Source organism: Schistocerca serialis, chromosome 9, assembly GCF_023864345.2.
Source record: "Schistocerca serialis cubense isolate TAMUIC-IGC-003099 chromosome 9, iqSchSeri2.2, whole genome shotgun sequence".
Classification (NCBI taxonomy): Eukaryota; Metazoa; Arthropoda; class Insecta; order Orthoptera; family Acrididae; genus Schistocerca; species Schistocerca serialis.
The window spans coordinates 336,454,858-336,479,741 of NC_064646.1; the positions used below are offsets into that span (position 1 = coordinate 336,454,858).

A 24,884-nucleotide genomic window follows, 5' to 3' on the forward strand; every position below is an offset into this window, starting at 1 on the left:
TATCAGTTAAATATTTTATTACATTATCGGTCACGATAAATCTTCCTCGGAAACTGATTCAAGCCGCGCATATTTGACTCTTTAATGTTCCAGATGTGCTCATTACGACTGAAGCTAGAATATTCCACAAATTCCGGGTGATATAGTGCGCTGCTGAAGGCCCAGGTCAATTTCAGGTGCAGAAAGAGTCTAAATGTATACACAGGATCGGATGGTAGGCCCTGTTATATCGTCGGCGAGGCGCATATGATGAGAGATGCATATAAGCATTCTCTATACGAGAATACGTGTACCCCCTACCTGACCGGTACTCTGTTACCAAAACAGGTGCTTCGCTCCGTGTCGTTTGTTGCCGCAGTCCAGCACTGAATTTGAAAGTTATTTGCTGCACTTATGAGAGGTTCCATTCTATCCACTGTTAACAGCCTGTGACAGTCGACGGTGACCCCAAGCATCAGCGCTTTGTTATCTCTGAGGTATTTCTCCTCGAATCGAATTACTCACGATGCACCCTTGGCACGCAGGCACCTGAATAACCTGTTGCGGACACGGCCTTGTAAATCGTCTCCCGTACCCAGGCATCTAAGATTTCGCTACGATGAAATTAACGGGTGACGCGCATCTTGCCTCTTGCAGCGGTCTGACAGTATTCTGTTAATTGACAAGCTGATTTATTCAATTCGGCATTTCGACAGGACCATTATCTCCTCAACACAGTAGCTAACTAAGTTATCAGGAGTGTACCTTTGCTAAGTACTACACTGACGGAAATGGGAGGTAATATATCATGAAACATTACTGTGATATAAGTTTGTGGAAGTACTCACCACGTAATTTGTATTAAATCATTGAACAATTCCGTTCGGAATTGATGTAAATTTTGCATCATCGTTGTGAGGTGCGATTCCCAAGGACGCAAATATGTTCTTGTATTCATTGTCATATGGAAATGAACAACCTCCAGATGTCATGTTGAAAAATTTATTGACATACGCGAAAGATAAGTTTTGTGATTTTATGAGGATTGCTGGCTGGAGAGTACGAAGCTATACATCTTCCGGCTGCTACGGTCGCAGGTTCGAATCCTGCCTCGGGCATGGATGTGTGTGATGTCCTTAGGTTAGTTAGGTTTAAGTAGTTCTAAGTTTAGGGGACTGATGGACCTCAACTGTTGGGTCCCATAGTGCTTAGAGCTATTTGAACCATTATACGTCTTCCCGTCACAAGCCAGTAATGGTCTTTGGATGAGAAATGGGAGTATCAGCGCATTCCTCAAGACCTTAGTGGTGTGATTTTCAGTGTAGCGGTCTTAACATTACACTACTAGAATTCACCGCTCGGTATACTGGTCGTGAAGGGTATGACAACAGTGTGTATCTTCGTTCCTGTAGAGCACATAAGCTTGTGAAATCGGACGGATCTTTTTCAAATACCGTGCACTGTCAAAGATGTAAGAACGATTTAATAGTGAACGTCTGTGTTGGTCATTCGTTCACACTTAGTTTTACACAATCACACTATACAGCTTGGCGTTAAGTACAGAATGAAAGGGGAAAATTGGAGGTATTTTTATTCATTTATAGGTTCGAATTCAACATACTACGAATAGCTGGGTCGTTATACAGCACAACCTCAGTGGGGCAGGAAATTGCTGTAGCTTCCATCCTGACAATCACTGGCAGTGATATAGCAAAACAACAAGAAGCCTACAACGGTATAGGAGGAGATTAGTGTTTAGGCGTCCCGTCGACAACGAGGTCATTAGAGACGGAGCACAAGCTCGGATTAGGGAAGGATTGGGAAGGAAATCGGCCGTGCTCTTTCAAAGAACCATCCCGGCATTTGCCTGGAACGATTTTGGGAAATCACGGAAAACCTAAATCAGGATGGCTGGAGACGGGTTTGAACCGTTGTCTTCCAGAATGCGAGTCCAGTGTGCTAACCATTGCGCCACCTCGCTCGGTCCTATAACGGTATATTTAGGTGGAGCAGCAGTTGATATGGACCGTCTTTGTAGCTGAATGGATAGTGTCGCTGCTTTTATTGCGGAAAAACCCGGGTTCGATTCCCGGTAGCTCCTCGGGATTTTCTGTGGTAGAGAATACTTGAACGCCGTCCTCGTTAGGCCAGATGAGGAACTGCTTGACTAAGGAATCAGCGGCGCCATTAAGAGTGATTTACTAGCAACAAGGGCTGGAGGATTGGCGGCATGCTGATCACATGTCCAACGATCATGGGTAGTTCCTCATACTGCCTTGTAGGTAGCAGTCGGCCAGTCGGAATGGGTCTAGAACCTAATCCGTGGTAGTGGTGGTTCTTACATATGTGTGTCTAGTATCTTAACAACGGTGCCACATCGTACCTCAGTTAGCGGACACTGCCACGCTAAATTAAAGATATATACTCTGCATCAAAACGAATATCATGTCATCTAAGTCCTATGCATTCTATTATCATAATGAGAGCCAGTCTTTCTGCGTGAGGCTGTTTTTTATGTGAAACACTATTACTTCATTCACGATTAGCTGATACCGCCCATTTTGATACTGTGATGGAACATCAAACAAAAATTGTTATATGCTTAGATATTGTCAGCACGTCGTGTTCCACACTGCGTTGTCAACATGCGGCGTTTGTCCTGCGTTTGGGGAAACGCCCCAAGGCCGCTGCCTTGGGCGTGTGCTTGTTACTGATTTTACTTTTCTTCCCCTATTCAAGTTTATTCGCATTTTGTTTCTTTTGAATCGGTTGGATGATAAAAATTCCAGTTCGGCTGGAAGGGTTATTGTTTGGTTCAAATGATCGTCAAACATTCATTTGTAATGTTCGGTGGGTAGGCATGTATTGCCGAAAGTTGAATTCTGTTGGTGATATTCCAAGATTCCGTTGGTGAGTGTACTGATTCTTGTTTTACTTTCGCCGTTAACCGCACCCAACGTTGTTTTTATATCTGAGTTTCGAGGACATTTTTTTCGACAGCGCTAATATCGTCAGTGTTAGTTTTGCTCGAAATCCAAACTGGGAGGCATTTTTTAAAAACGGTCTTATGAAAACTTTGTATGTGTACATTGTGTGTCGTTTGTGCCGTTTGCTCTTCTTCGTAAGCCTTAGCAGGTTGCTCATGTTGTTGACATTTCCGATCATGTTGTGAGTGTGGGACCCGTGACATTGTTCTGTCCATCGTTGTTGCTAAATAAATTGCTGTTTCCTTTGCTTTTACTATTTCCTCCCACAATCTAAGTTTTGCGTTTTTAGTTTTGCCGATTGCTTTTCTAGAGAAGGATCTGTGGCTGACTTGTGTTACTTGTGTTTTCTGGACGTTCGGTTTTATTCGTCGTTTCTTTAACAAAGATTCTGGCTTGTTCATGTACTCGTTATTCTTGTTACGTAGCTCATGCATGCCACCAGATCGCGTTGTCATCTGCGTATAACGCCAGCCCATCAATTCATCTCGTTGACTGTGCAGTGTCTGACGGGTAGGTAATGTATAACAGGGTCGATAGGATTGCTCCCAGTGGTACGCTTGCTTCTGGGTATAAGATTCTGAAAAGGGAAACTCCCCATCTCACCCCCCCCCCCCTGCCCCCCCACAGATTAAGTGATAAAATAGCCCATTGGATAGCCCGTCAAAAGCTGAACACAGATTAAGCATGGAAACAGGACGAAGGTGTACTGAACTGTGAAAAAAGCAAAATAAAAACAGTGAACGATCCTAGTTCAAGACGTGCAGTATCGAACTAATTGTAAGAATCACGGCGTCGTGGTTGTCACGGTGCTGGACTACAAAATGGGAGATTCATGTTCAAGTTTCCCTTGTGCTCCGCCTTTTTTTTCTTCGTTGATGTATCTGTTCTTCTGTAGTCTTGGCAGTTACAATGTACATTGGCTGTAGAATATGAATCATGTGGTAAGAATATATTACCGTCGCAAGTAAATGTGATGAATAGTGAGAGCAGGGGAGATGTCGCATAGGCCTCTCACATAAATGAAAAAAACAGATAAGAGTGTGAACTATGTTTCAACAAAAGAATTCAAGACTAAAAAACTAGCCAAAACGGAACGCAAGAGACATAACATGTGGTACTTTGAAGAAATAGGAGGCACGTACGTCTGGACAAGACACAGACACAAATTTGAACACAGCGAACATACACGCCAATGACCATACGGTAGTTCGTAACTTTGTTTCAAAAAAATCATGGGGCAGGAGGCAGATTTGAACATGGATCTCCCTCTTCGTAGTCCAACACAGTTACCACATAACCACGACGCCAACGCTATTCGAAGTCGCTCGATGTTACACGTCTGGAGCTTGGACCGTTGTGCCACACTTCGTCAAACGCTCTTTCTTTGTCTAGGAAAAGGACTGAGGCGTCTTTGACAGGTTTGTCGTCTGTGATACCAACTGCATAGTCTTTAAATATGGAGTTTGTGGTTGCGTGCCCTTTACGAAAGGCTGTTTCACCTTTGGTATGCCATTGTTTTCAGCAGGATTGCATTTATTACTGTTTCGATAGATTTAACTGTGACTGGAAGGAATATTATTGGACCATACCATTTATGTACGATCCATTAGGGGCTTTGCACAGTTTCGTCTGCATTATGATTTCCACGGAATCGGGATGGTTTTCAGATTTAGCGCAGCGCTGTAAACGATTTGTAGATAATCTAATTGTTTATATGAAGCGAGCCGTACTGACTTCACGTATACACAAGAAAACGACGCATCGCGAATAAATTATCCGAAACGGACAGAAATCGGTAAATGTTATGTATATATACGGGTAAAAAAATAATTAAAAAACGAGGATAATGGAATGTAGTCGAATTAAATCGGGTGATACTGAGGGTATTAGATTAGGAAATGAGATGCTTAAAGTAGTAAAAGAGTTTGCTATTTGGGGAGCAAAATAACTGATGATGGTCGAAGTAGAGAGGATATAAAATGTAACTGGCAATGGCAAGGAAAGCGTTTCTGTAGAAGAGAAATTTGTTAACATCGAGTATAGATTTAAGTGTCAGGAAGTCGTTTCTGAAAGTATTTGTATGGAGTGCAGCCATGTATGGAAATGAAACGTGGACGATAAATAGTTTGACAAAAAGAGAATAGAAGCTTTAGGAATATGGTGCTACAGCAGAATGCTGAAGATTAGATGGATAGATCACATAACTAATGAGGAGGTATTGAGTAGAATTGGGGAGAAGAGGAGTTTGTGGCACAACTTGACTTGAAAAAGGGATCGGTTGGTAGGACATGTTCTGAGGCATCAAGGGATTACCAATTTAGTATTGGAGGGCAGCGTGGATGGTAAAAATCGTAGAGGAAGACATGAATACATTAAACAGATTAATAAGGATGTAGGTTGCAGTAGTTACTTGGAGATGAAGCAGCTTGCACAGGATAGAGTAGCATGGAGAGCTGCATCAAACCACTCTCTGGACTGAAGACTACAACAACAACAAACAAACAAACAAACAATGACAATTTCAGAAAAATTGGATCATTTATTCAGAGAAAGAGCTTCACAAATTGAACAAGCCAGTAACGCGTTACCCTTGTGCTCTGTTATTCGGATTGGAATAGATTGATACAGTTGCTCGATGACCTCGTGAGGGATATAGTGCCAAATGCTGTCTAATCGGCGCGTAAAATCGTCAGAATCCCGAACAGGTTGGAGAGCCCTGCCCATAATGCTCCAAATGTTCTCAATTGGGGAGAGATCTGACTACCGTGTTGGCCAGTGTAGGGTTTGGTTCAAATGGCTCTGAGCGCTATGGGACTTAACTTCTGAGGTCATCAGTAGAACTACTTAAACCTAACTAACCTAAGGACATCACACACACATGCCCGAGGCAGGATTCGAACCTGCGACCGTAGCGTTCGTGCGGTTCCAGACTGTAGCGCGCTGAACCGCTCCGCCACCCCAGCGGACAATGTAGGGTTTGGCAAGCTCGAAGACAAGCCGTAGAAGCTCTGTCGTGCGGGAGCGGGCATTATTTTGTTGAAGTGTAAGCTCAGCATGGGTTGCCATGAAGGGCAACAAAACGAGTGGTAAAATATGGTCGACGTATCGCTGTGCTGTAAGGACGCCGCCGATGGCACCTAAGCGGTCCTGCTATAAAAAGAAATTGCACTCAGATCATAACTCGTGATTGGCGGGCCCTGTGGCGGTCGATAGTCAGGATGGTATCCGACGGGTGTCTGAGGCGTCTCCTGACACGTCTTCGGTCTAGAATCTCCTTGAATGGAGTACTATTGTCTTCAGTGACGAGTCCTCCTTCGAATCGAGACCAGAGGATCAGTGAAGATGTGTCTAGAGACGACTCGGGCAGGGTGGGTTCCCAATCTACCTGTCGCCCGCCATACGGCCCGGCCCAACAGGAGTGATGGTTTGGGTGCCACTTCTTTTTCCGTAGCAGGACCCGTTCGATTGTCATCTGCGTCATGCTTGTAGCACAGCGGTACGTCGGCGAAATTTGACGCCTCGTTTTGTTGCCCTTCGTGGCAAGCCATTGTGGGCTTAAATTTCACCCGTACACGCGAGAGCTGCTAATGCTCATCTTCGTGCTTGCCGAGCTCTGTCTAGGCCAGTGAGGGCACCGGAACTCTCCGGTGTCAGCGTCGTCGAACCAGCTTGGTCTTTTGACGATCTAACGCGCCAACTGGACTGAGTGCGGCACGATATCCCACAGGAGAACAGCCAGCAACTATATCAGCTTCGATCTTAATAACTGCTTGCAATAGATGGACTAACATATTACTGGCTTGCCCAATTTGTGAAGCACTTTCTCTGGAATATATGAGATCGCCTCCGTAGCGTAGCGGTAGCGTCACCACCTACTACGTAGGGGGCCCGGCAGGGGACTGGATGTTGTGTGTCCATCATTTTCATCGTTATTGACTCGCAAGTCGCCGATGTGGCGTCATATAAAAAGGACTTGCAATACGGCGGCCAAACAACCCCGAAGTAAGAGTGATTTCGGGTGTGCCGCAGGGGAGTGTCATAGGACCGTTGCTATTCACAATATACATAAATGACCTTGTGGATAACATCGGAAGTTCACTGAGGCTTTTTGCAGATGATGCTGTGGGGTATCGAGAGGTTGTAACAATGGAAAATTGTACTGAAATGCAGGAGGATCTGCAGCGAATTGACGCATGGTGCAGGGAATGGCAATTGAATCTCAATATAGACAAGTGTAATGTCCTGCGAATACACAGAAAGGTAGATCCCTTATCATTTAGCTACAAAATAGCAGGTCAGCAACTGGAAGCAGTTAATACCATAAATTGTCTGGGAGTACGCATTAGGAGTGATTTAAAATGGAATGATCATATAATGTTGATCGTCGGTAAAGCAGATGCCAGACTGAGATTCATTGGAAGAATCCCAAGGAAATGCAATCCGAAAACAAAGGAAGTAGGTTCCAGTACGCTTGTTCGTCCACTGCTTGAATACTGCTCAGCAGTGTGGGATCCGTACCAGATAGGGTTGATAGAAGAGATAGAGAAGATCCAACGGAGAGCAGCGCGCTTCGTTACAGGATCATTTAGTAATCGCGAAAGCGCTACGGAGAAGATAGATAAACTCCAGTGGAAGACTCTGCAGGAGAGACGCTCAGTAGCTCGGTACGGGCTTTTGTTAAAGTTTCGAGAACATACCTTCACCGAAGAGTCAAGCAGTATATTGCTCCCTCCTACGTATATCTCGCGAAGAGACCATGAGGATAAAATCAGAGAGATTAGAGCCCACACAGAGGCATACCGACAATCCTTCCTTCCACGAACAATACGAGACTGGAATAGAAGGGAGAACCTATAGAGGTACTCAAGGTACCCTTCGCCACACACCGTCATGTGGCTTGCGGAATATGGATGTAGATGTAGATGTAGATGTAGAATGGGGTCGCCCGGCCAACAATGCCATACGATCATTACATTTATGGAATATATCATCCAATTGTTCTGAAACTGTGACTATTTGTTTGTGCATGTACATCTACTTCTACATAGACATAGATACTCCGCAAGCCACCGTACGGTCATCCGCTCCCAAATTAAACGAGTGGCGAACGACTGTCTGTATGCCTTCACATGAACCCTGATTTCTCGTATGTTATCCTCGTAGTCCTTCCAAGCGATATATGTTAGCGGCAGTAGAATCGTCCGGCAGCCAGCTTCAAATGCTGGTTCTCTGAATTTGCTCAGTAGTGTTTCTCGAGAAGACCGTCTCCTTCCCTCCAGGGATTCCCATTTGAGTTCCCGAAGCATCTGCGTAGCACTTACGTGTTGTTCGAATTTACCGGTAACAAGTGTAGCAGCTCGCCTCTAAATTGCTTCATGTCTTCCTTCAATCCGACCGGATTGGTAGGGATCCCAAACACTCGAGCAGTACTCAAGAATAGGTCGCACCAGCGTCCTGTGTACGATCTCCTTTACAGGTGAGCCACTCTTTCCTAAAATACTCCCAATAAACCGAAGTCGACCATTCGCCTTCCCTACCACAGTTCTAATATGCTCGTTCCACGTCATATCGCTTTGTAGCGTTATGCCCAGATATTTAAACCACTTATCTGTTTCAACCAGAACACTAGTAACACTTTATCGGAACAATACGGGTTTGATCTTCTTACTCATCTGTATTAACCTACATTTTCCCACATTTAGGGCTAGCTGCCATTCGTCACACCAACTCGAACTTTCGTCTATCCTACAGTTATTCAACTTCGGCGCCGCACCGCACACCACGGCATCATCCGCAAACAACTGCAGACTGCTGCCCACCCTGTCCGCCAAACCATTTAAGTATACAGAGAACAACAGCGGTCCTATCACACTTCCCTGGGACACTCCCGACGATACCCTTCTCTCTGACGTACATCCGCCGTCGAGGAGAACATACTCGGTTCTATTATTTAAGAAGTCTTTGAGCCCCTCACGTATCTCTCAACTTATTCCATTTGCTCGTACCTTCGTTAACAGCCCGCAATGGGCCATCATGTCAAATGCTTTCCAGAAATCTAGAAATATCGGATCTGTCTGTTGCCCTTCATACATAGTTCTCAGTATCACATCTATCGATTTCCGTCCCATTCTCAGAATTACTTATACTGGTGTGACGATTTTTAAATCTAGGAATGCATGTTGGCTGTTCTGTTTCTTCTTTTTTTTGTTGTGCACTGAGGTTGTATTCGTCTTCCGTTCGGACGTTTTGTGAGTGGAAGAGTAAGTCGATTTTTTGGTTTATGTTTTCTTTGTGTGTTATCAAAATTAGTACCTGTTGGGTGTTTTGTGTGTTTCAACTAATACTGTTGTGAATATTTCGGCCTTAACAAGGTTATTTCATTTGATGTTATATAGCCATGGTATGTTCGTGCAGGTTCGGCTTGTGTGTGTCACGCAAGCGATGTTTTTGTGTTTTTTCCAGTATTTTCCCCCTGTCTGTGGTGGACCTGATGACAAACATATTTGCGCAGTTCTGCCTTAAGTTATTGCAGCTGTCGTTTGACTAGGTTTACCGGTGCGCGTTCCACTTCCGTGGATGCGTTGCCATTGGTAGTTATGTCTGTTGCCTGTGTAACGTTTTTGTTGCATAATTATACTTTTAGTGTGGTGGTAACGTTTTTTGGTTGAGTTAGAGTTGCAGCAAGTTGTTAGAGGTCTTTCTTGATCTTTTACTTCTATATCTGTTATCGTTTTTTGGTTTGGCGGAGAGAACAGAGATGTTTGTGAGGGTGATGATACATTGTCGCATCCGATGCTGTCACCGATCCAGGGAAGATTTAGTTGCACGACTAGTGCCGAGCAGCATAAGAAGTGATAGGGGAATAGAGGAACTTGTTGACGTATAGTTGTCCCGTATAAGCGGTCTAGACGTCATCACCTCCCCCTGTGATCCTCTTTCCCTTGCGATCCTCAGGTGCGATAGAAACTGGCATCATATGCGGAGTGCCAGAGATGTTTCGTAGTCGCCCTCCCGTGCAAAGCCTGCCATGCAGAGCGCTGACACGGCCGGCCGTACAGTGATCGTTTCTGACGCGCCTTCCACCGTCTGTGGCTGCCGGCTCAGAAACGTCCCTATTTGCAGATTCAGGCGGAAGCGGCGAGGGCGGCTCAGCGCCACGACGTCTGGGACGACGCCGACGGTGAGTAGTGCGGCTTCCACGGCGCTTTGCCTTCTCTTTTACCTTTTTGTGCCTCTTTAACTGCTAATAAGTCATGTTACCACTGCTGTTTTGTTGAAAATCGCACGGTGAGACCGTGGCTGTGAGAAAATCCCGGTCAATTGTTACAGCAAAGTAAAAGTAGCAACAAGTTACCGTTAATAATGCTATTTATTTACCCTCCGTTAAAGTGCGCGTCATTTATGACGGCGGCCGAATTTAGATTCGTTCTGCGCATCTGACGTCACAAAACAGTCAGCCAATGAACAGAGAACGGCGTTGCCAGAGCTCGACTGCAGTGCAAAGCACGGACGAGTGCCTTCAGTTTTAGAAACGTTCAGTCATAAATAAAGTAATTGAACAAAAGCAGTGTCTTGATAGCAGACTTTCTTTTATAGAAAGTTTGGAAAAAGCCTTCTTTATACCAATTGCTTCATACTCTATTAATTAATTAAACCAAACAAGCAATAAGCCTCCTAATTCAGGCTTTTTCGCAATAAAGAACAGCAGTAATTGTTTATTTCCTATTGTACTTCGACGAAACGTAATTCATAGTCATACCAACAGTGTTTGTCGGTATTTTGCCTGAGATGTACTGAACGGCGAGTTGCGTTAGCGTATTGGTTGAAGTGTATGGCTGTTAAACGAAAGGTTCTGAGTTCAAGCCTTGTTTGGTGCTTCATATTTTCTTTATTTAAAAACAATATCGAAGTGTCTTACTTCATGAATTTTATTCGCTTCAATGTAATTTTTTGAAATTTCTAGTGGCAACTAAAATCGACTATACGGTAAGTATACGCTATGGACTTTTACCTCTGCAAACGCTTCAAAATTTCGTGCAATGGTTTACTACATCTAATGCTGCACAATAACTGCGTTGAACTTCGAAAGAAAATTGTCATTTGTGGGGGGAAGGTATCAGTCAAGAAGATGTGTAAAAACCAAATTTTTGGACCAAATAGTTTTTATGAAATCGAATGATAAAGTGTGTCAAAGCAGTCGAAACACCATGTGTCTGCACAGGCGAGCAGTGCAATGATGACAAAATCGCGCACATCGCGGAATGCGTGGAGCACGTCTCTGTAGCAGCGAAAGGGTTAATGCGGCCGTGGTGGCTTCACTTCGTAAACTGCGCGATCCCCCCCTAGACGTAAATTTGCGAACTATACTATGGCGCTGCTTCTCTTGGCGCGTACAACTGGCAACGCAGCAATTTCCCGCGTCTGGGCGGGCATGCGCAAACCGCCAAGATAAAAGAATTGAACTATAGTAACATGAATAACACACCTTTCAATGGTAACAGGGGTGACTCGTCACCCTGAAGTTTTATTTTGCCAATAATTACAACTTTACAAAACCCTTATATTTTAGCTACAATACAGGAGGTCAGCAACTGGAAGCAGTTAATTCCATAAATTATCTGGGAGTACGCATTAGGAGTGATTTAAAATGGAACGATCATATAAAGTTGATCGTCGGTAAAGCTGATGCCAGACTGAGATTCATTGGAAGAATCCTAAGGAAATGCAATCCGAAAACAAAGGGAGTAGGTTACAGTACGCTTGTTCGCCCACTGCTTGAATACTGCTCAGCAGTGTGGGATCCGTACCAGATAGGGTTGATAGAAGAGATGGAGAAGATCCAACGGAGAGCAGCGCGCTTCGTTACAGGATCATTTAGTAATCGCGAAAGCGTTACGGAGATGATAGATAAACTCCAGTGGAAGACTCTGCAGGAGAGACGCTCAGTAGCTCGGTACGGGCTTTTGTTGAAGTTTCGAGAACATACCTTCACCGAGGAGTCAAGCAGTATATTGCTCCCACCTACGTATATCTCGCGAAGAGGCCATGAGGATAAAATCAGAGAGATTAGAGCCCACACAGAGGCATACCGACAATCCTTCTTTCCACGAACAATGAGACTGGAATACAAGGGAGAACCGATAGAGGTACTCAAGGTACCCTCCGCCACACACCGTCAGGTGGGTTGCGGAGTATGGATGTAGATGTTGAACGAAACTTGATCTGTTTAAAATCATTAACATTCTTATTAACATATAAACAGGTTACAGTAATTGGATAACAATTACTAGGAAATTGTTATTCAAGAGAAACAAATTATGCAAATTGCTTTTCTGTGATCATTTCATGCAGGCCTACAACATTTTACACAAGCTACTTTCACTGTTGTCTTTATCTCTAGGGAGTACATAACATCTTGCTTGCTTCTGCAGTTTTGTTGGGCCTCTTTTCCTGGTTTGTGGGTCCTTTGTTCTCTTCGTTCCTCTGTTGCAGCCTGGTCCAGTATTCCATAAAACTTCCGAAGTGGACAGCATCGTGAATACACAAGTCTGCCAGAAAAAATACCATTGTTGCCAACTTACCAGAAGAAACAAACTATCACTGGGGTGACGCATCACCCCTGTTACGAACAGAAAGCTCCGATAACTGTTTCGAACCGACAGGTTTATCATCTGACGGCTGTTATAAAATTACGTATAGCTAATGTTGTACGTGTAATGTTGGCAAATATGCATTGGGCGAAAGTCCCTCCGAGTGGTGGTGCTCTACAGGAAAATACGATGTAAGAATAAAAGAGACTACCGTAATTCGACCTAACAATGAATTAAAGCAGTGGTGTTCAACCTTTCAGCGTATCTGGGCTACCTTGGAACAAGAGTATTTTTGGGCCACACATAATATGTGAGGGATATTTCATAAGTAACGCCCTCTACCCTTTTTTACTCACACGTTTTACTTTTATTTTCAATATATCATTACAATCGTTCTGTATAGTCTCCCTGCTTCTCTGTGATTCAATGCCAACGTCTCGCAAGCTGTGTTGTTCCATCCATGACACCACTTCTGTTCATCTGTTGAATGACTCAGGTAACGGTGGTAGAAAGCTCTTCCAGAGAAAGATAACGTATTCCACAAATAGGTTTTTCAACGTTGTGAACAAGTCGAAAGTTTGGTGGACTTGTGTCCGAGCTGTAGGGAGGATGCGGCAACACCTCCCATTCGTATTCGGGCGGTTTTTGGGTTACAACGTTACCGTTATGCGGTCGAGCATTCTCGTGCAGAATGGGTGGCCCAGCTTCGAACAACTGAGGCCCGATTTTGTGAATTTTTCTGTGCAGGTTTTGCATGAATTTATGATAATACACTGCTGTGACACTTCTTCCACAAGGGGCTCTATTTGTCATAATGTTCCTTGGTGATCATAAGCAAAACTCAGCATTTGCTTTGAGCTTTGATTACGTGGGTCGAAAATTTTTTGCACGTGGAGAATCTGAAGGTCTTCACTCATTGGACTGTGATTTCAACTCTAATTCAGAGTGTCATCGATAGCGACAATTCGACACAAGAATCATTGACCTCTACGGTCGGATCGTTGTTAGAGCAAGGTTGCAATATCCAGGCGTTTTTAATTCTCTTCAGCAGTCAAACAGTGTGACCCATCTCGCATAAATTTTTCTCCAAATGACTCGTCAGAATACTGGTGGTAGGGGGTTTCCCGTGGGTTTTGCGAGTTCCTCGCAAATCGCACTGCGATCTTCAAGAGCGTCTGCCACAAGTTGTACACATTGTTCCTCTGTTGACGTTTTTGGCCTTCCGAGTTTTGGATTACCGTCCGTACTCATACGACCACCACGAAAACGATTAATCCAACGTGAAACTGGATTACGGTCCATTGTAAACTCACCACAAACTTCACTTAACGCACTGTGGATTTTTGTCGGGTTTTTGCCGCGCAAAAAGTATCGATGCCGTTGTATGACCTCTGGTCTTCAACAGTTGCAGTACCCAAGACCCCTGCAGGGTCCATTTGTACCTCTCGCCAATTTTATGTTAGAATACACAAAGAAAAAACAGACACATATTTCTTCTTCAAGCTCCCAAGTGCATCTGAGTCATTTTCATTGTTGTTGCATCAAACAATCAACAGTAATAAGAGCCTGTGCATTATTTATGAACTGTCCCTCGATCTTAACACTAACAATAACCTCTGAGGAAAAAATAAAAAAAGGGAGAGGAAAAAAGGGGGGACTGTAGGAATCCTAATTCTAAAAAAAGCAATATGAAATTAATTTGACCTTTTATGCATGACATTTGATTAATAATTTTGTATGCAAGTAATTACATATCACGGAATTAATCCGACATTTGACTCATATCAGTATCAGGTTCGATCGAAGTTGTTGAAGTTCTCAGGGTGTTGTCAAGATGTTCAAGCGGGATTTTGGTTGTATTTTCACTCTCTGTGTGCTTTACTCTTAAAAGTAACTGTTCACAGATGTACCTGAAAATTCATTCTAGATACTTTCATATTCAAATGTGGTTCTTATTTGCTGCAGTGGACATGAGATCAAATTATAGTTGTTACAGCAGAATTACGGTGCTGTTAGATAGCGAAAATTGGCATCAGTTGCAATCTACATGATGATTTCTAATTTATAGCGACTTCTAGTGATGAAGACTATGGTGAAACACGTTCTGTATCACAACTGTACAGAAATAACAGAATTTCCTTGTATTTCCATAAATGCCTGTTATAAGAATGATTCTAAAGTTCAAGTATAGCACGGTCGGCGAGGTTGAGAGCGGAATGGATCAGCGAGAGAGTAGCATTGTGTGGCGGGAGTTTCAAATGGAAAATATTCAATTCATCATAACTTCACGTAAACCGAATTTCGTGGGGTTTTTTATTTTTTACTAATCGTGTGATAGATGCTCAGTTTTTGGGCCGCATGGCGAGGGGAACTAACGAACTGCCCTCTTCGATTTTCTGGATACTATTCCTTTTTTTACGTAAACAATTTCAAGATGTCGCTGATAACAGTTAAGTTTTGCACCAACATTTGCACAGCATGATAGTTCATTGCATTTCAACGCAATAAAATATTTTTAGCAAAGGAAATGAAAGTAACCGAGTGAGTATTCTATAAGCCTTGTAATCGTAAGTTACGGGAACGATTCTCGATGTTAGTAACTTTTTTTTTATTTGAATTGCATATTAGCAAATAGTATCAAAATTTCTCAGAGACAAATTCTCTTTATTTTAAGTTACTATTGCAAGAGAATGAGAATATTCATAATGAATTAAAATTTGATACATAAATACGTACTGTTTAGTCTCTGGAAATTAAAAAAGTTCTCTATGTGATGTTTCGCATTTTTGTACGGTTGTTGCATTTTTGTACCGTTGTTAATTTATTGTCTACTCACATTTTCATGTGATTAGCAATTTAGAAGAAAAAGGTGTTATTTTTATTAAAAATTATGATTAACCCAGATAGTCCTAAATTATTTGTTTTTCAAAATTGACTTATATCTTACCTACATTCATTCACAAGGTTGTAAGGAAGAAAGTAAATACAATTTTGAGTGTTTATTTTTATTTAGTATTTCCAAAAATGGGCGTCCTTCCAGAAGGACGTCAGGACAGTAAGGGAACACGTTTTTAAAGTATGACATTGCACAATTAACTTCTTTTTATTTTTATAATTTCAAATAAACGTAAATAAATTTGAATTACGGGCTAAAACAGCCAATAAATACAAAAAGAAAATAACCTATACACACATTTTATGCACTAGTATGATAGGACAAAAAGCAACAAACATGAAGTGGTTCGTCACATTTTACGCACATAGTAGTTTTTTGTGACATCTTCGACATTTCAGCTGCTGCTTCTTTTTTGTTATCCCGTCCGTTGGTAATTCAGCAACATAATGTTCTCTTCCATCAAATCTACAATCTAGTTTTGTCCTCTTACTAGGACGTCCTCTGCTGGAGTGACTCTTCTGTTGCTTTCAACAACTGCAGTGACAATTCGACGACGAAATGTCAGATGATCTATGGGTTCTTCGTTGTGCTTGTAAAGATCCCAGGCATTTCGCTCTGCAATGTCTATAAAATGTGCAATGATCGGGAAATACCACTTTTTCCCTCTTACAGAGCATCTATATAGGGATACATTTTGGTCAGCTCGATTTATGCCTCCCATATGAGTATTGTAGGCGTGTAATAAGTTAGGTTGAGGCAGCTAACCCTTTTCTTTTGTTCTATGGAAAATCTTGCTACAGAGCGTAGTGGTTGCACTCTGTCAAAGTTAGTGGCTACAGTAACAACATTGTTGTCATTCCAACATACAATGGAAATCCCGGGAGCTGAGTCAGAACAAACTTCATATGATGCTCTATTTTCTTTTATCATTTCACCAACAAATGATAGAGTACAGTTCTTAACTCTGTTTCCTCTTATTGTTCCTGTTGCTTCCACACCCTTCTCTTTTAGGTCATGTAGTAGTTCAATGCTGGTAAAGAGATTATAAAAGTATATTCGATATGGAACATGTGGAAGTAATTGGTCAACATAAGTCATTACCACACCATACCCCATACCTTTCGTTTCATAATCCTTCCTAAACGTGCCAGCTCCTTGATAGGATTTGAGCCAAATAATATATCCACCACTTGTGCCTCCACACAAAAATTTGAATCTGCATCGGATTGGTTTCCCTTTTATGAATTGTTTGCACCCGTGACTTCCGAATTATGGGACTATCGATTCATCGACAGTATGATGCCGCACATGAGGCGCAAATTGTTTGAATCTATCATTCAGCATACACAGTAACTGGCGGATTTTCCTAAAACAGTCTGATTTATCTAATATGTCATTGTTGTATACATGCAAATTGGAAAAGATAAAGTCAAATCGATCTCTGGACATGGCATTTGTTACGAGGTCGTTGTGACTGTCTTTATCTGATTGCCAGTACATATTTCTGCGTGATACTGTTACATATCCACTTAACAGAAGTATTGCAGTAAACACCAACATCTCATCTTCTGAGCATTCACCTAGTCAATTTCTCTTGGCTGCGTACGGACTTGTGTAAGTGACCATCATTTGAAGCACTTCATTATCAAAAAACTGTTGAGAATATTCAAACGGTGTTTGCTCTTTCTTCATTGCAGCTGTGAACATTAGAGGCCATACAGGTGATGGATTAACTATGTCACCACTTTACCTGCTATATTTCTTGAGGTTTAGAACTTTATTCTTCGATAGCCTTGCTGGTTTGTTTGTGGTTGGTGTTGGTATTGTTGCTGTTTTTGTACTGCTGGAGGGTCCTGGAACAACATCAGAGGTAAAGGATTGTTACCTTCTTGCATTCACAGCATTACCATTGATATAAATGGCCAAATCACAAAGCGCAGTAGCATTGAGCTGACTTGCTGGCAATTTATCTACACTTGGATTTTCTTCAGCACCCGAATCTTCATCTGTTACATGATCAGTTGAATTTAGAGGAGGGTGTAATGTTACATTCACACCAGTATTAGGTATTTCCTCATCTTTTGATTCTAACATGTCCAAACGTTCCATCAGCGTACATCGTTTTCTGTGAATACAAAATGACAACATATTACCCTGACATTATTGAATTACAACTGATGAAAACTTTCGATCGTAATATGAACCCATAAATAATAAAGGTTAATTCTTTAAGATATTATATGACAAGTTTCAGAATACGAAAGAAAATATACGTACCCATCGATGACAAGGTCAGTCAGTTCGTCCATGGTAAAATCGGCCCTATTTTCAAGACACAGTTTCTCACTCACTATGAACGACAGCGTCAAGCTAACTGTTGCAGCGCACAACTGACTCTGCCTACTTCATATAACACTGCGTCACAGTCCGTTGCAACAATGCGTTATTCGCAAAAATAAATAAATGCGTTTAATAAATGCAATGTGCAAACACATTCCAAAAATAAGTTTAAAACTTTAGATTTATAGTGCCGTAAGTCGTACGAGGCTTGTCCAGAAAGTAAGTTCCGGATTCAGTCGCGAAATGGAAAGTACATTGAAAATCAGAAACGTTTTATTTGGACAGGTGGCTCCACCTTCCAGCTACTTCTCTACATAGTCGCCGCCCCAGCTACGACATCTCTCGCATCGTTATACCAACTTTCCGATACCCTCGTCATAGAAGGCAGCCGCTTGTGCTTCTCGCCAATTCCCTACGCTCATCTATAGCTCGTTGTCTGAGCGAAGATGTTGTCTTCATAGCCAGTAGTTAATGTGTGCAGAGATGAAACACAGCGGCTGTAGTGCGGGTGATCAAACACTCTCCATCGAAAACGCCAGGAGCATTTTCATTGCCCCTGCAGACTGCGACCGAGAATTGTCACGAAGTAGGAAACTTATGTCAGTTCTGTAATGTGGGTTGCGTAACATCAGGCGAAATTTCTCTCCAGAACCTCATACTTGGCGGGAGGCACTATTTTATGCGCTAACCATGCGCTCAAAACTGAAAAGAGCGAAGTGATGCAACCGTACGGATACTAGAGACACTGTCGAACACATATGTGCCAAGCTTTATTACATTTTCACAAATGGTTTCCATTTCTTGACCAATCGGAACTTACACTACTGGCCATTAAAATTGCTACACCACGAAGATGACGTTCGCCTGGTAAAACGTTGTTGTGATGCCTCGTGTAAGGAGGAGAAATGCGTACCATCACGTTTCGACTTTGATGAAGGTCGGGTTGTAGCGTATCACGATTGCGGTTTATCGTATCGCGACATTGCTGCTCGCGTTGGTCGAGATCCAATGACTGTTAGCCGGCCGAGGTGGCCGAGCGGTTCTAGGCGCTACAGTCTGGAACCGCGCGACCGCTACGGTCGCAGGTTCGAATCCTGCCTCGGGCATGGATGTATGTGATGTCCTTAGGTTAGTTAGGTTTACGTAGTTCTAAGTTCTAGGGGACTGATAACCTCCGAAGTTAAGTCCCATAGTGCTCAGAGCCATCCAATGACTGTTAGCAGAATATGGAATCGGTGGGTTCAGGAGGGTAATATGGAACGCCGTGCTGGATCCCAACGGCCCCGTATCGCTAGCAGTCGAGGTGACAGGCATCTTATCGCATGGCTGTAACGGATCGTGCAGCCACGTCTCGATCCCTGAGTCAACAGATGGGGACGTTTGTAAGACAACAATCACCTGTACGAACAGTTCGATGACGTTTGCAGCAGCATGGACTATCAGCTCGGAGACTACGGCTGTGGTTACCCTGATGCTGCATCACAGACAGGAGCTCCTGCGATGGTGTACTGAACGACGAACCTGGGTGCATGAATGGCAAAACGTCATTTTTTCGGATGAATCCTGGTTCTGTTTACAGCATCATGATGGTCGCATCCGTGTTTGGCGACATCGCGGTGAACGCACATTGGAAGCGTGTATTTGTCATCGTTATACTGCGTATCACCCGGCGTGATGGTATTGGGTGCCATTGGTTACACGTCTCGGTCACCTCTTGTTCGCATTGACGGCACTTTGAACAATGGACGTTACATTCCAGATGTGTTACGACCCGTGGCTCTACCCTTAATTCGAACCCTGCGAAACCCTACATTTCAGCAGGAATGCACGACCGCATGTTGCAGGTCCTGTACGGGCCTTTCTGGATACAGAAAATGTTCGACTGCTGCCCTGGCCAGCACATTCTCCAGATCTCTCACCAATTGAAAACGTCTGGTCAATGATGGCCGAGCAACTGGCTCGTCACAATACGCCAGTCAATACTCTTGATGAACTGTGGTATCGTGTTGAAGCTGGATAGGCAGCTGTACCTGTACACGCCATCTAAGCTCTGTTTGACTCAATGCCCAGGCGTATCAGAGGTGGTTGTTCTGGGTACTGATTTCTCAGGATCTATGCCCCCGAATTGCGTGAAAATGTGATACATGTCAGTTCTAGTATAATATATTTGTCCAATGAATACCCGTTTATCATCTGCATTTCTTCTTGGTGTAGCAATTTTAATGGCCAGTAGTGTACTTTCCGAATATCCCTCGTACATTCATTTTTCACTGTTTTCGATGTATAAATAATACGTAAGTTATAGGTAAAACTCTCGAGCATGAATATGTGAATAAATTAGGTGATTTCTGATCACACGAAAGTGTCACTTAAGTGGGCAATACTTCAGCGAGTGCTGCCTGGATTTCGTGTTAAGCGCAAAACGCGGGTGGTGGTGGTGGTGGTGGTGGTGGTGGTGGTGGTGGTGCAAACAGCCGACGCTGCTTTCACCTCACCGCTCCTCTCCCCTCGGCAGCCACAATTATGGGGCACGGCAGTTCCCGACAGCCACCGCGCCAATCGTCAACTTATCGCGGACAAACAGTGTTCACCTTAGTTGTGTCTTTGTCAATGACACCACGCATACGCAACTACTCGTTTTCAATTGTTTGCACAAGCAGTTCTTTTGCTCAAAGTGGTGTTTTAAGTTTGTCGTGGTCACTACAGTGAAATGTCGTTTTGTTTTCTTTGTAGACTGTTTCTTGTTGCACACTTCAACATGAGTGCTGCAACACACAAAAGGAAAATTATGCCTTTGAACAATAGCATTGAAACGACTTGACAAAGTAGTAACAGTAACAAAACTTGTTCTCGAATATGGTGTCAGCTAAGTTACTATTGGTGACTGGTCAAGAAATCGACTTAAATTGGAACAGTTTTCTTCAAAGAAATGTCTTGAAAAATCCCTTAGCCGAAAAACTATTTTAAAAATTCGGATTTTGAAAGAAAAAGTGAGACGTTGCTTATGTGATTTACGCAACAAAGACCGAAGGGGCTTCGATTTCTAGTCCAATCTTGCAGGATAAAACCTTGTTTTTTTTTAGAAACCAGCTGCAGGAAGATGATGATAGTTTCGCCACTAGTTTGGGATTACTCGAGAAGTGGGAGAAGAGACATGAACTGCGTCAGCTAGATATATGCGGAGAAAAGCTCTCGGGCGACTCTGAGACCGTTCCAGAATTTATTTTGAAGTCTAAAATAATCATCACTGAAAATAAAATTTGTCATGAACAAATTAACAAAAGCGACGGAACTTAAATTTCAAAATGTTGCCGTCAGAAAGAGTTGCTTTTTATGAGGAAAAAAAGTGCTCTTGGGTACAAAGAAAGTAAAGAGAGACTCACAGTTACGACAATCTTCAAATGCAACTGAAAAACCAAGAGTATTCAAGAATGTAACCATTGCAGCTCTTCCAGTTATCTACATGTATCAAAACAATGCCTGGACTAGTGGCCAGCATGTTCTTCAGACATGAACCCTATCGAACATGCCTGGGATAGATTGAAAAGGGCTTTTTATGGGCGATGTGATCTACCAACCACTCCGAGGGATCGACACCAAATAGCCGTTGAGGACAATCTGCCTTGATGAACTTGTGGATAGTATGCCACAACGAATACAGGCATACATCAATGCAAGAGGACGTGCTATTGGGTATCAGAGGTACCAGTGTTTATAGCAATCTGGACCATCACCTTTGAAGGTCTCGCTGTATGGTGGTACAACATGTACTGTGTGGTTTTCATGAGCCATAAAAAGGGCGGGAATAATGCTTATGTTGATCTCTATTCCAATTTTCTGTACAGGTTCCGGAACTCTCGGAACCGTGGTGATGCAAAACTTTTTTTGATGTGTGTAGAAGAGACTGTTGGTCTGAATTAAACCACTCCGTTATTTCCAAATTTTCTCCCTCTTCACAGCCTGTCGACTTTCTGATCGTCCTCACTGTCAAAATCTTCGGTTTAGGCCAACATTTCTGTATTTTTTTTTCTTCTTCATCACTTAGAATCTATATCTGACTATCTCGCTCGAAGACTCACTGACCCCGTACACAACTTCCTTTACAGTTACTTTCTTTAAAGCTCCTAGAATGCTTTCATTGTCTTCCAAATACAAGATTGATTCTTGGAATCGCCTACGATACTTTTTCTTCAGGCTTTGCAGAACGCTCTCATCCATTGGCTGAATCAAATTGGTAATAATACGGCGTGAGAAATATAAGGCGTGGATCCCATCGCACTGCAATTCTCCTACACTTGGAAGTAGGACAGATTACTCATTGTCAAAATAGCTTTGCACGCTGTGAAAACACAAACACACAGTCCAGTTCCCGGGCAGAGGAAGTCCCCAACCCAGCCGGGAACTGAACACAGGATCAAATGGCTCTGAGCACTATGGGACTTAACATTTGAGGTCCCCTGGACTTAGAACTACGTAAACCTAACTAACCTGCCCGAGGCAGGATTCTAACCTGCGACCGTAGCAGTAGCGCGGTTCCGGACCGAAGCGCCTAGAACCGCTCGACACAGCGGCCGGCTGAACACAGGACCCGATGATCCAGATGATCCAGAGGCAGCAACGCTAGCCGCTAGCCACTAGGCCATAAGTTGTGGACGTTTTAATAAAGTTCATGCTTTGACGCCTGTATTCTTTTAAACATCGTTTCATTTCTTTTTCCCAAATTTTGGTTGTCCGAATTTTCAGTAGTTCGAGGTGGTCCTGGTCCCATTCACATCGAACCATCGAGACTCTACTGAACACTTACAGCCCCGGTGGCCCTCCTCCCCTCCCCGTAGCACAATTGTGTTTTATATTCATGTGCAGTCGGAATGCCAACGTGATTGGGCTTGAGGGTTTACATTTCCTATGTGCGCTCATGGCTTTACACGCACACACGCACGCACACGCACGCACGCACACGCACGCACACGCACGCGCACACACACACGCGCACACACACACGCGCACACACACACGCGCACACACACACGCGCACACACACACGCGCACACACACACGCGCACACACACACGCGCACACACACACGCGCACACACACACGCGCACACACACACACGCGCACACACACACGCGCACACACACACACGCGCGCACACACACACGCGCGCACACACACACGCGCGCACACACACACGCGCGCACACACACACGCGCGCACACACACACGCGCGCACACACACGCGCGCACACACACACGCGCACACACACACGCGCACACACACACGCGCACACACACACACGCGCACACACACACGCGCACACACACACGCGCACACACACACACACACCAGATGATCCTATCAGAAATTGTAGCGCCAGCTACCGCCACCCTAGGCCGAATAAGAAAAAAATATGTATGAACCCATTCCTCTCATTGGAGCCGGCCGGGGTGGCCGAGCGGTTCTAGGCGCTACAGTCTGGAACCGCGCGACCGCTACGGTCTCAGGTTCGAACCCTGCCTCGGGCATGAATGTGTGTGATGTCCTTAGGTTAGTTAGGTTTAAGTAGTTCTAAGTTCTAGTGGACTGATGACCTCGGAAGTTAAGTCTCATAGTGCTCAGTGCCTCTCATTGGATATAGACCCACAGCCGGAAGTCCATTATCTCTCTCCCACACTCTCTCTCTCTCACACTCACACACACACTCACTCACACACACACTCACTCACACACACACTCACTCACACACACACTCACTCACACACACACTCACTCACACACACACTCACTCACACACACACTCACTCACACACACACTCACTCACACACACACTCACTCACACACACACACACACACACACACACACACACACACACACCTAACAATTTCACTACATATCACACAGGGGACATAGCAAAAATTATATATTCTCTAGAAAGTGCCTGTAGCAGCAGCAGCAAAGATCAGTCACTACACCCAGGCAGAAAAAGGGAAGACAATTGACATATAAGTCTGAGAAATTAAGAAACGGCTGGAAAACCCGAGACAGTTAGGTTCAGAACACCACCACCGTAATGGCTGGCCCCCACTACAAGACGCCATTATCACGAGATTACATGGCCCCAGCATAAGATCGGTAAGGCCTTCCTCTAACACTTAAAAAGACGCCATTACTCTTTCTGTTAAGACACGTGGTACTTATTCAACAGCCATTAAGGCTCTCTTTTTCTATTATCTCGCCATGTATTTTTTGTATTCATTCCATTTAAGGTCACACTGGAGATTACTTATACGTAATTTTTACGATTTCCAACGGTTTACTGTCATAAACAATGTGCAGTATGTCACATTAGACCCGTCACACACACACACACACACACACAAAACATCCTTGTCAGCAGATGAATTCAATTCCATATTATTTTGTTTAGAGCTACTGGACACCTATCAGTGGTTAAAATGATTATTGCTTGCTTTATTTTAAGCAAATTCCGATTACTCCCACTGTATAATGTAATGTTATCGTAGCGATCATGGATACAGTGCTAGCCATTCAGTAGGGTTGTCAAATACTTGTTTAGTTTGATATTTGTTTGATCTAAATGTATTAACACACATTAAACACGAGCAATTGCTAGCACTCCAGCATAGCAAAGTGCTACACACCTGTAATCTACACATGTTAGTAAGTACCAATTGAGATCAGGTTTGCATCGCAGATTCCATCCAGTCCAATAACACTGACTCTCGCTATATTCTTGCTATGTACAATTGTTCCAGCATCCCAGTTCTATCAACGTTGAACAACAGCTGCTCTACAGACCTTAAGTGTGCTTGGTGATGCAGTTAGTCGAGTGTTACGGCTGGCAGCATTTTTGTGGAGTTTAATAGATGCTTAGTACCCTCCGCCATATGTATAGGATGGGTACACTGTTGGATGATTGTCAAAATGAGATGTACCAATTAGAGAAATAGAAGTGCTAATGATGAGGCAAATTGCATTTCAAGATTGGGAAGATGAAATTCGCCGTATATTTCGAAAACAATTGTTTATTAATGGCGAGACTATAGGAGAAGGTTGAAATGATGAAAT

General features: G+C 43.4%; 1 protein-coding gene across 5 annotated transcripts in view; it reads left to right on the forward strand.

The window, feature by feature from the left end:
- The window catches only part of LOC126419898 (protein bric-a-brac 1-like), a 459,260-nt gene that overhangs the window by 130,901 nt on the left and 303,475 nt on the right, over window positions 1-24,884 (forward strand). For 2 of the 5 annotated variants that reach the window (XM_050087164.1, XM_050087163.1), the window contains exon 2: window positions 10,089-10,146. The exons of 2 other annotated variants lie outside the window; for them this stretch is intronic. In XM_050087164.1, coding sequence (XP_049943121.1) covers window positions 10,089-10,146 — 58 coding nt within the window. Of the gene's footprint in view, window positions 1-9,921; window positions 10,147-24,884 lie in introns of those variants that run through there. One more of the 5 variants, XM_050087167.1, reaches the window with a different exon arrangement.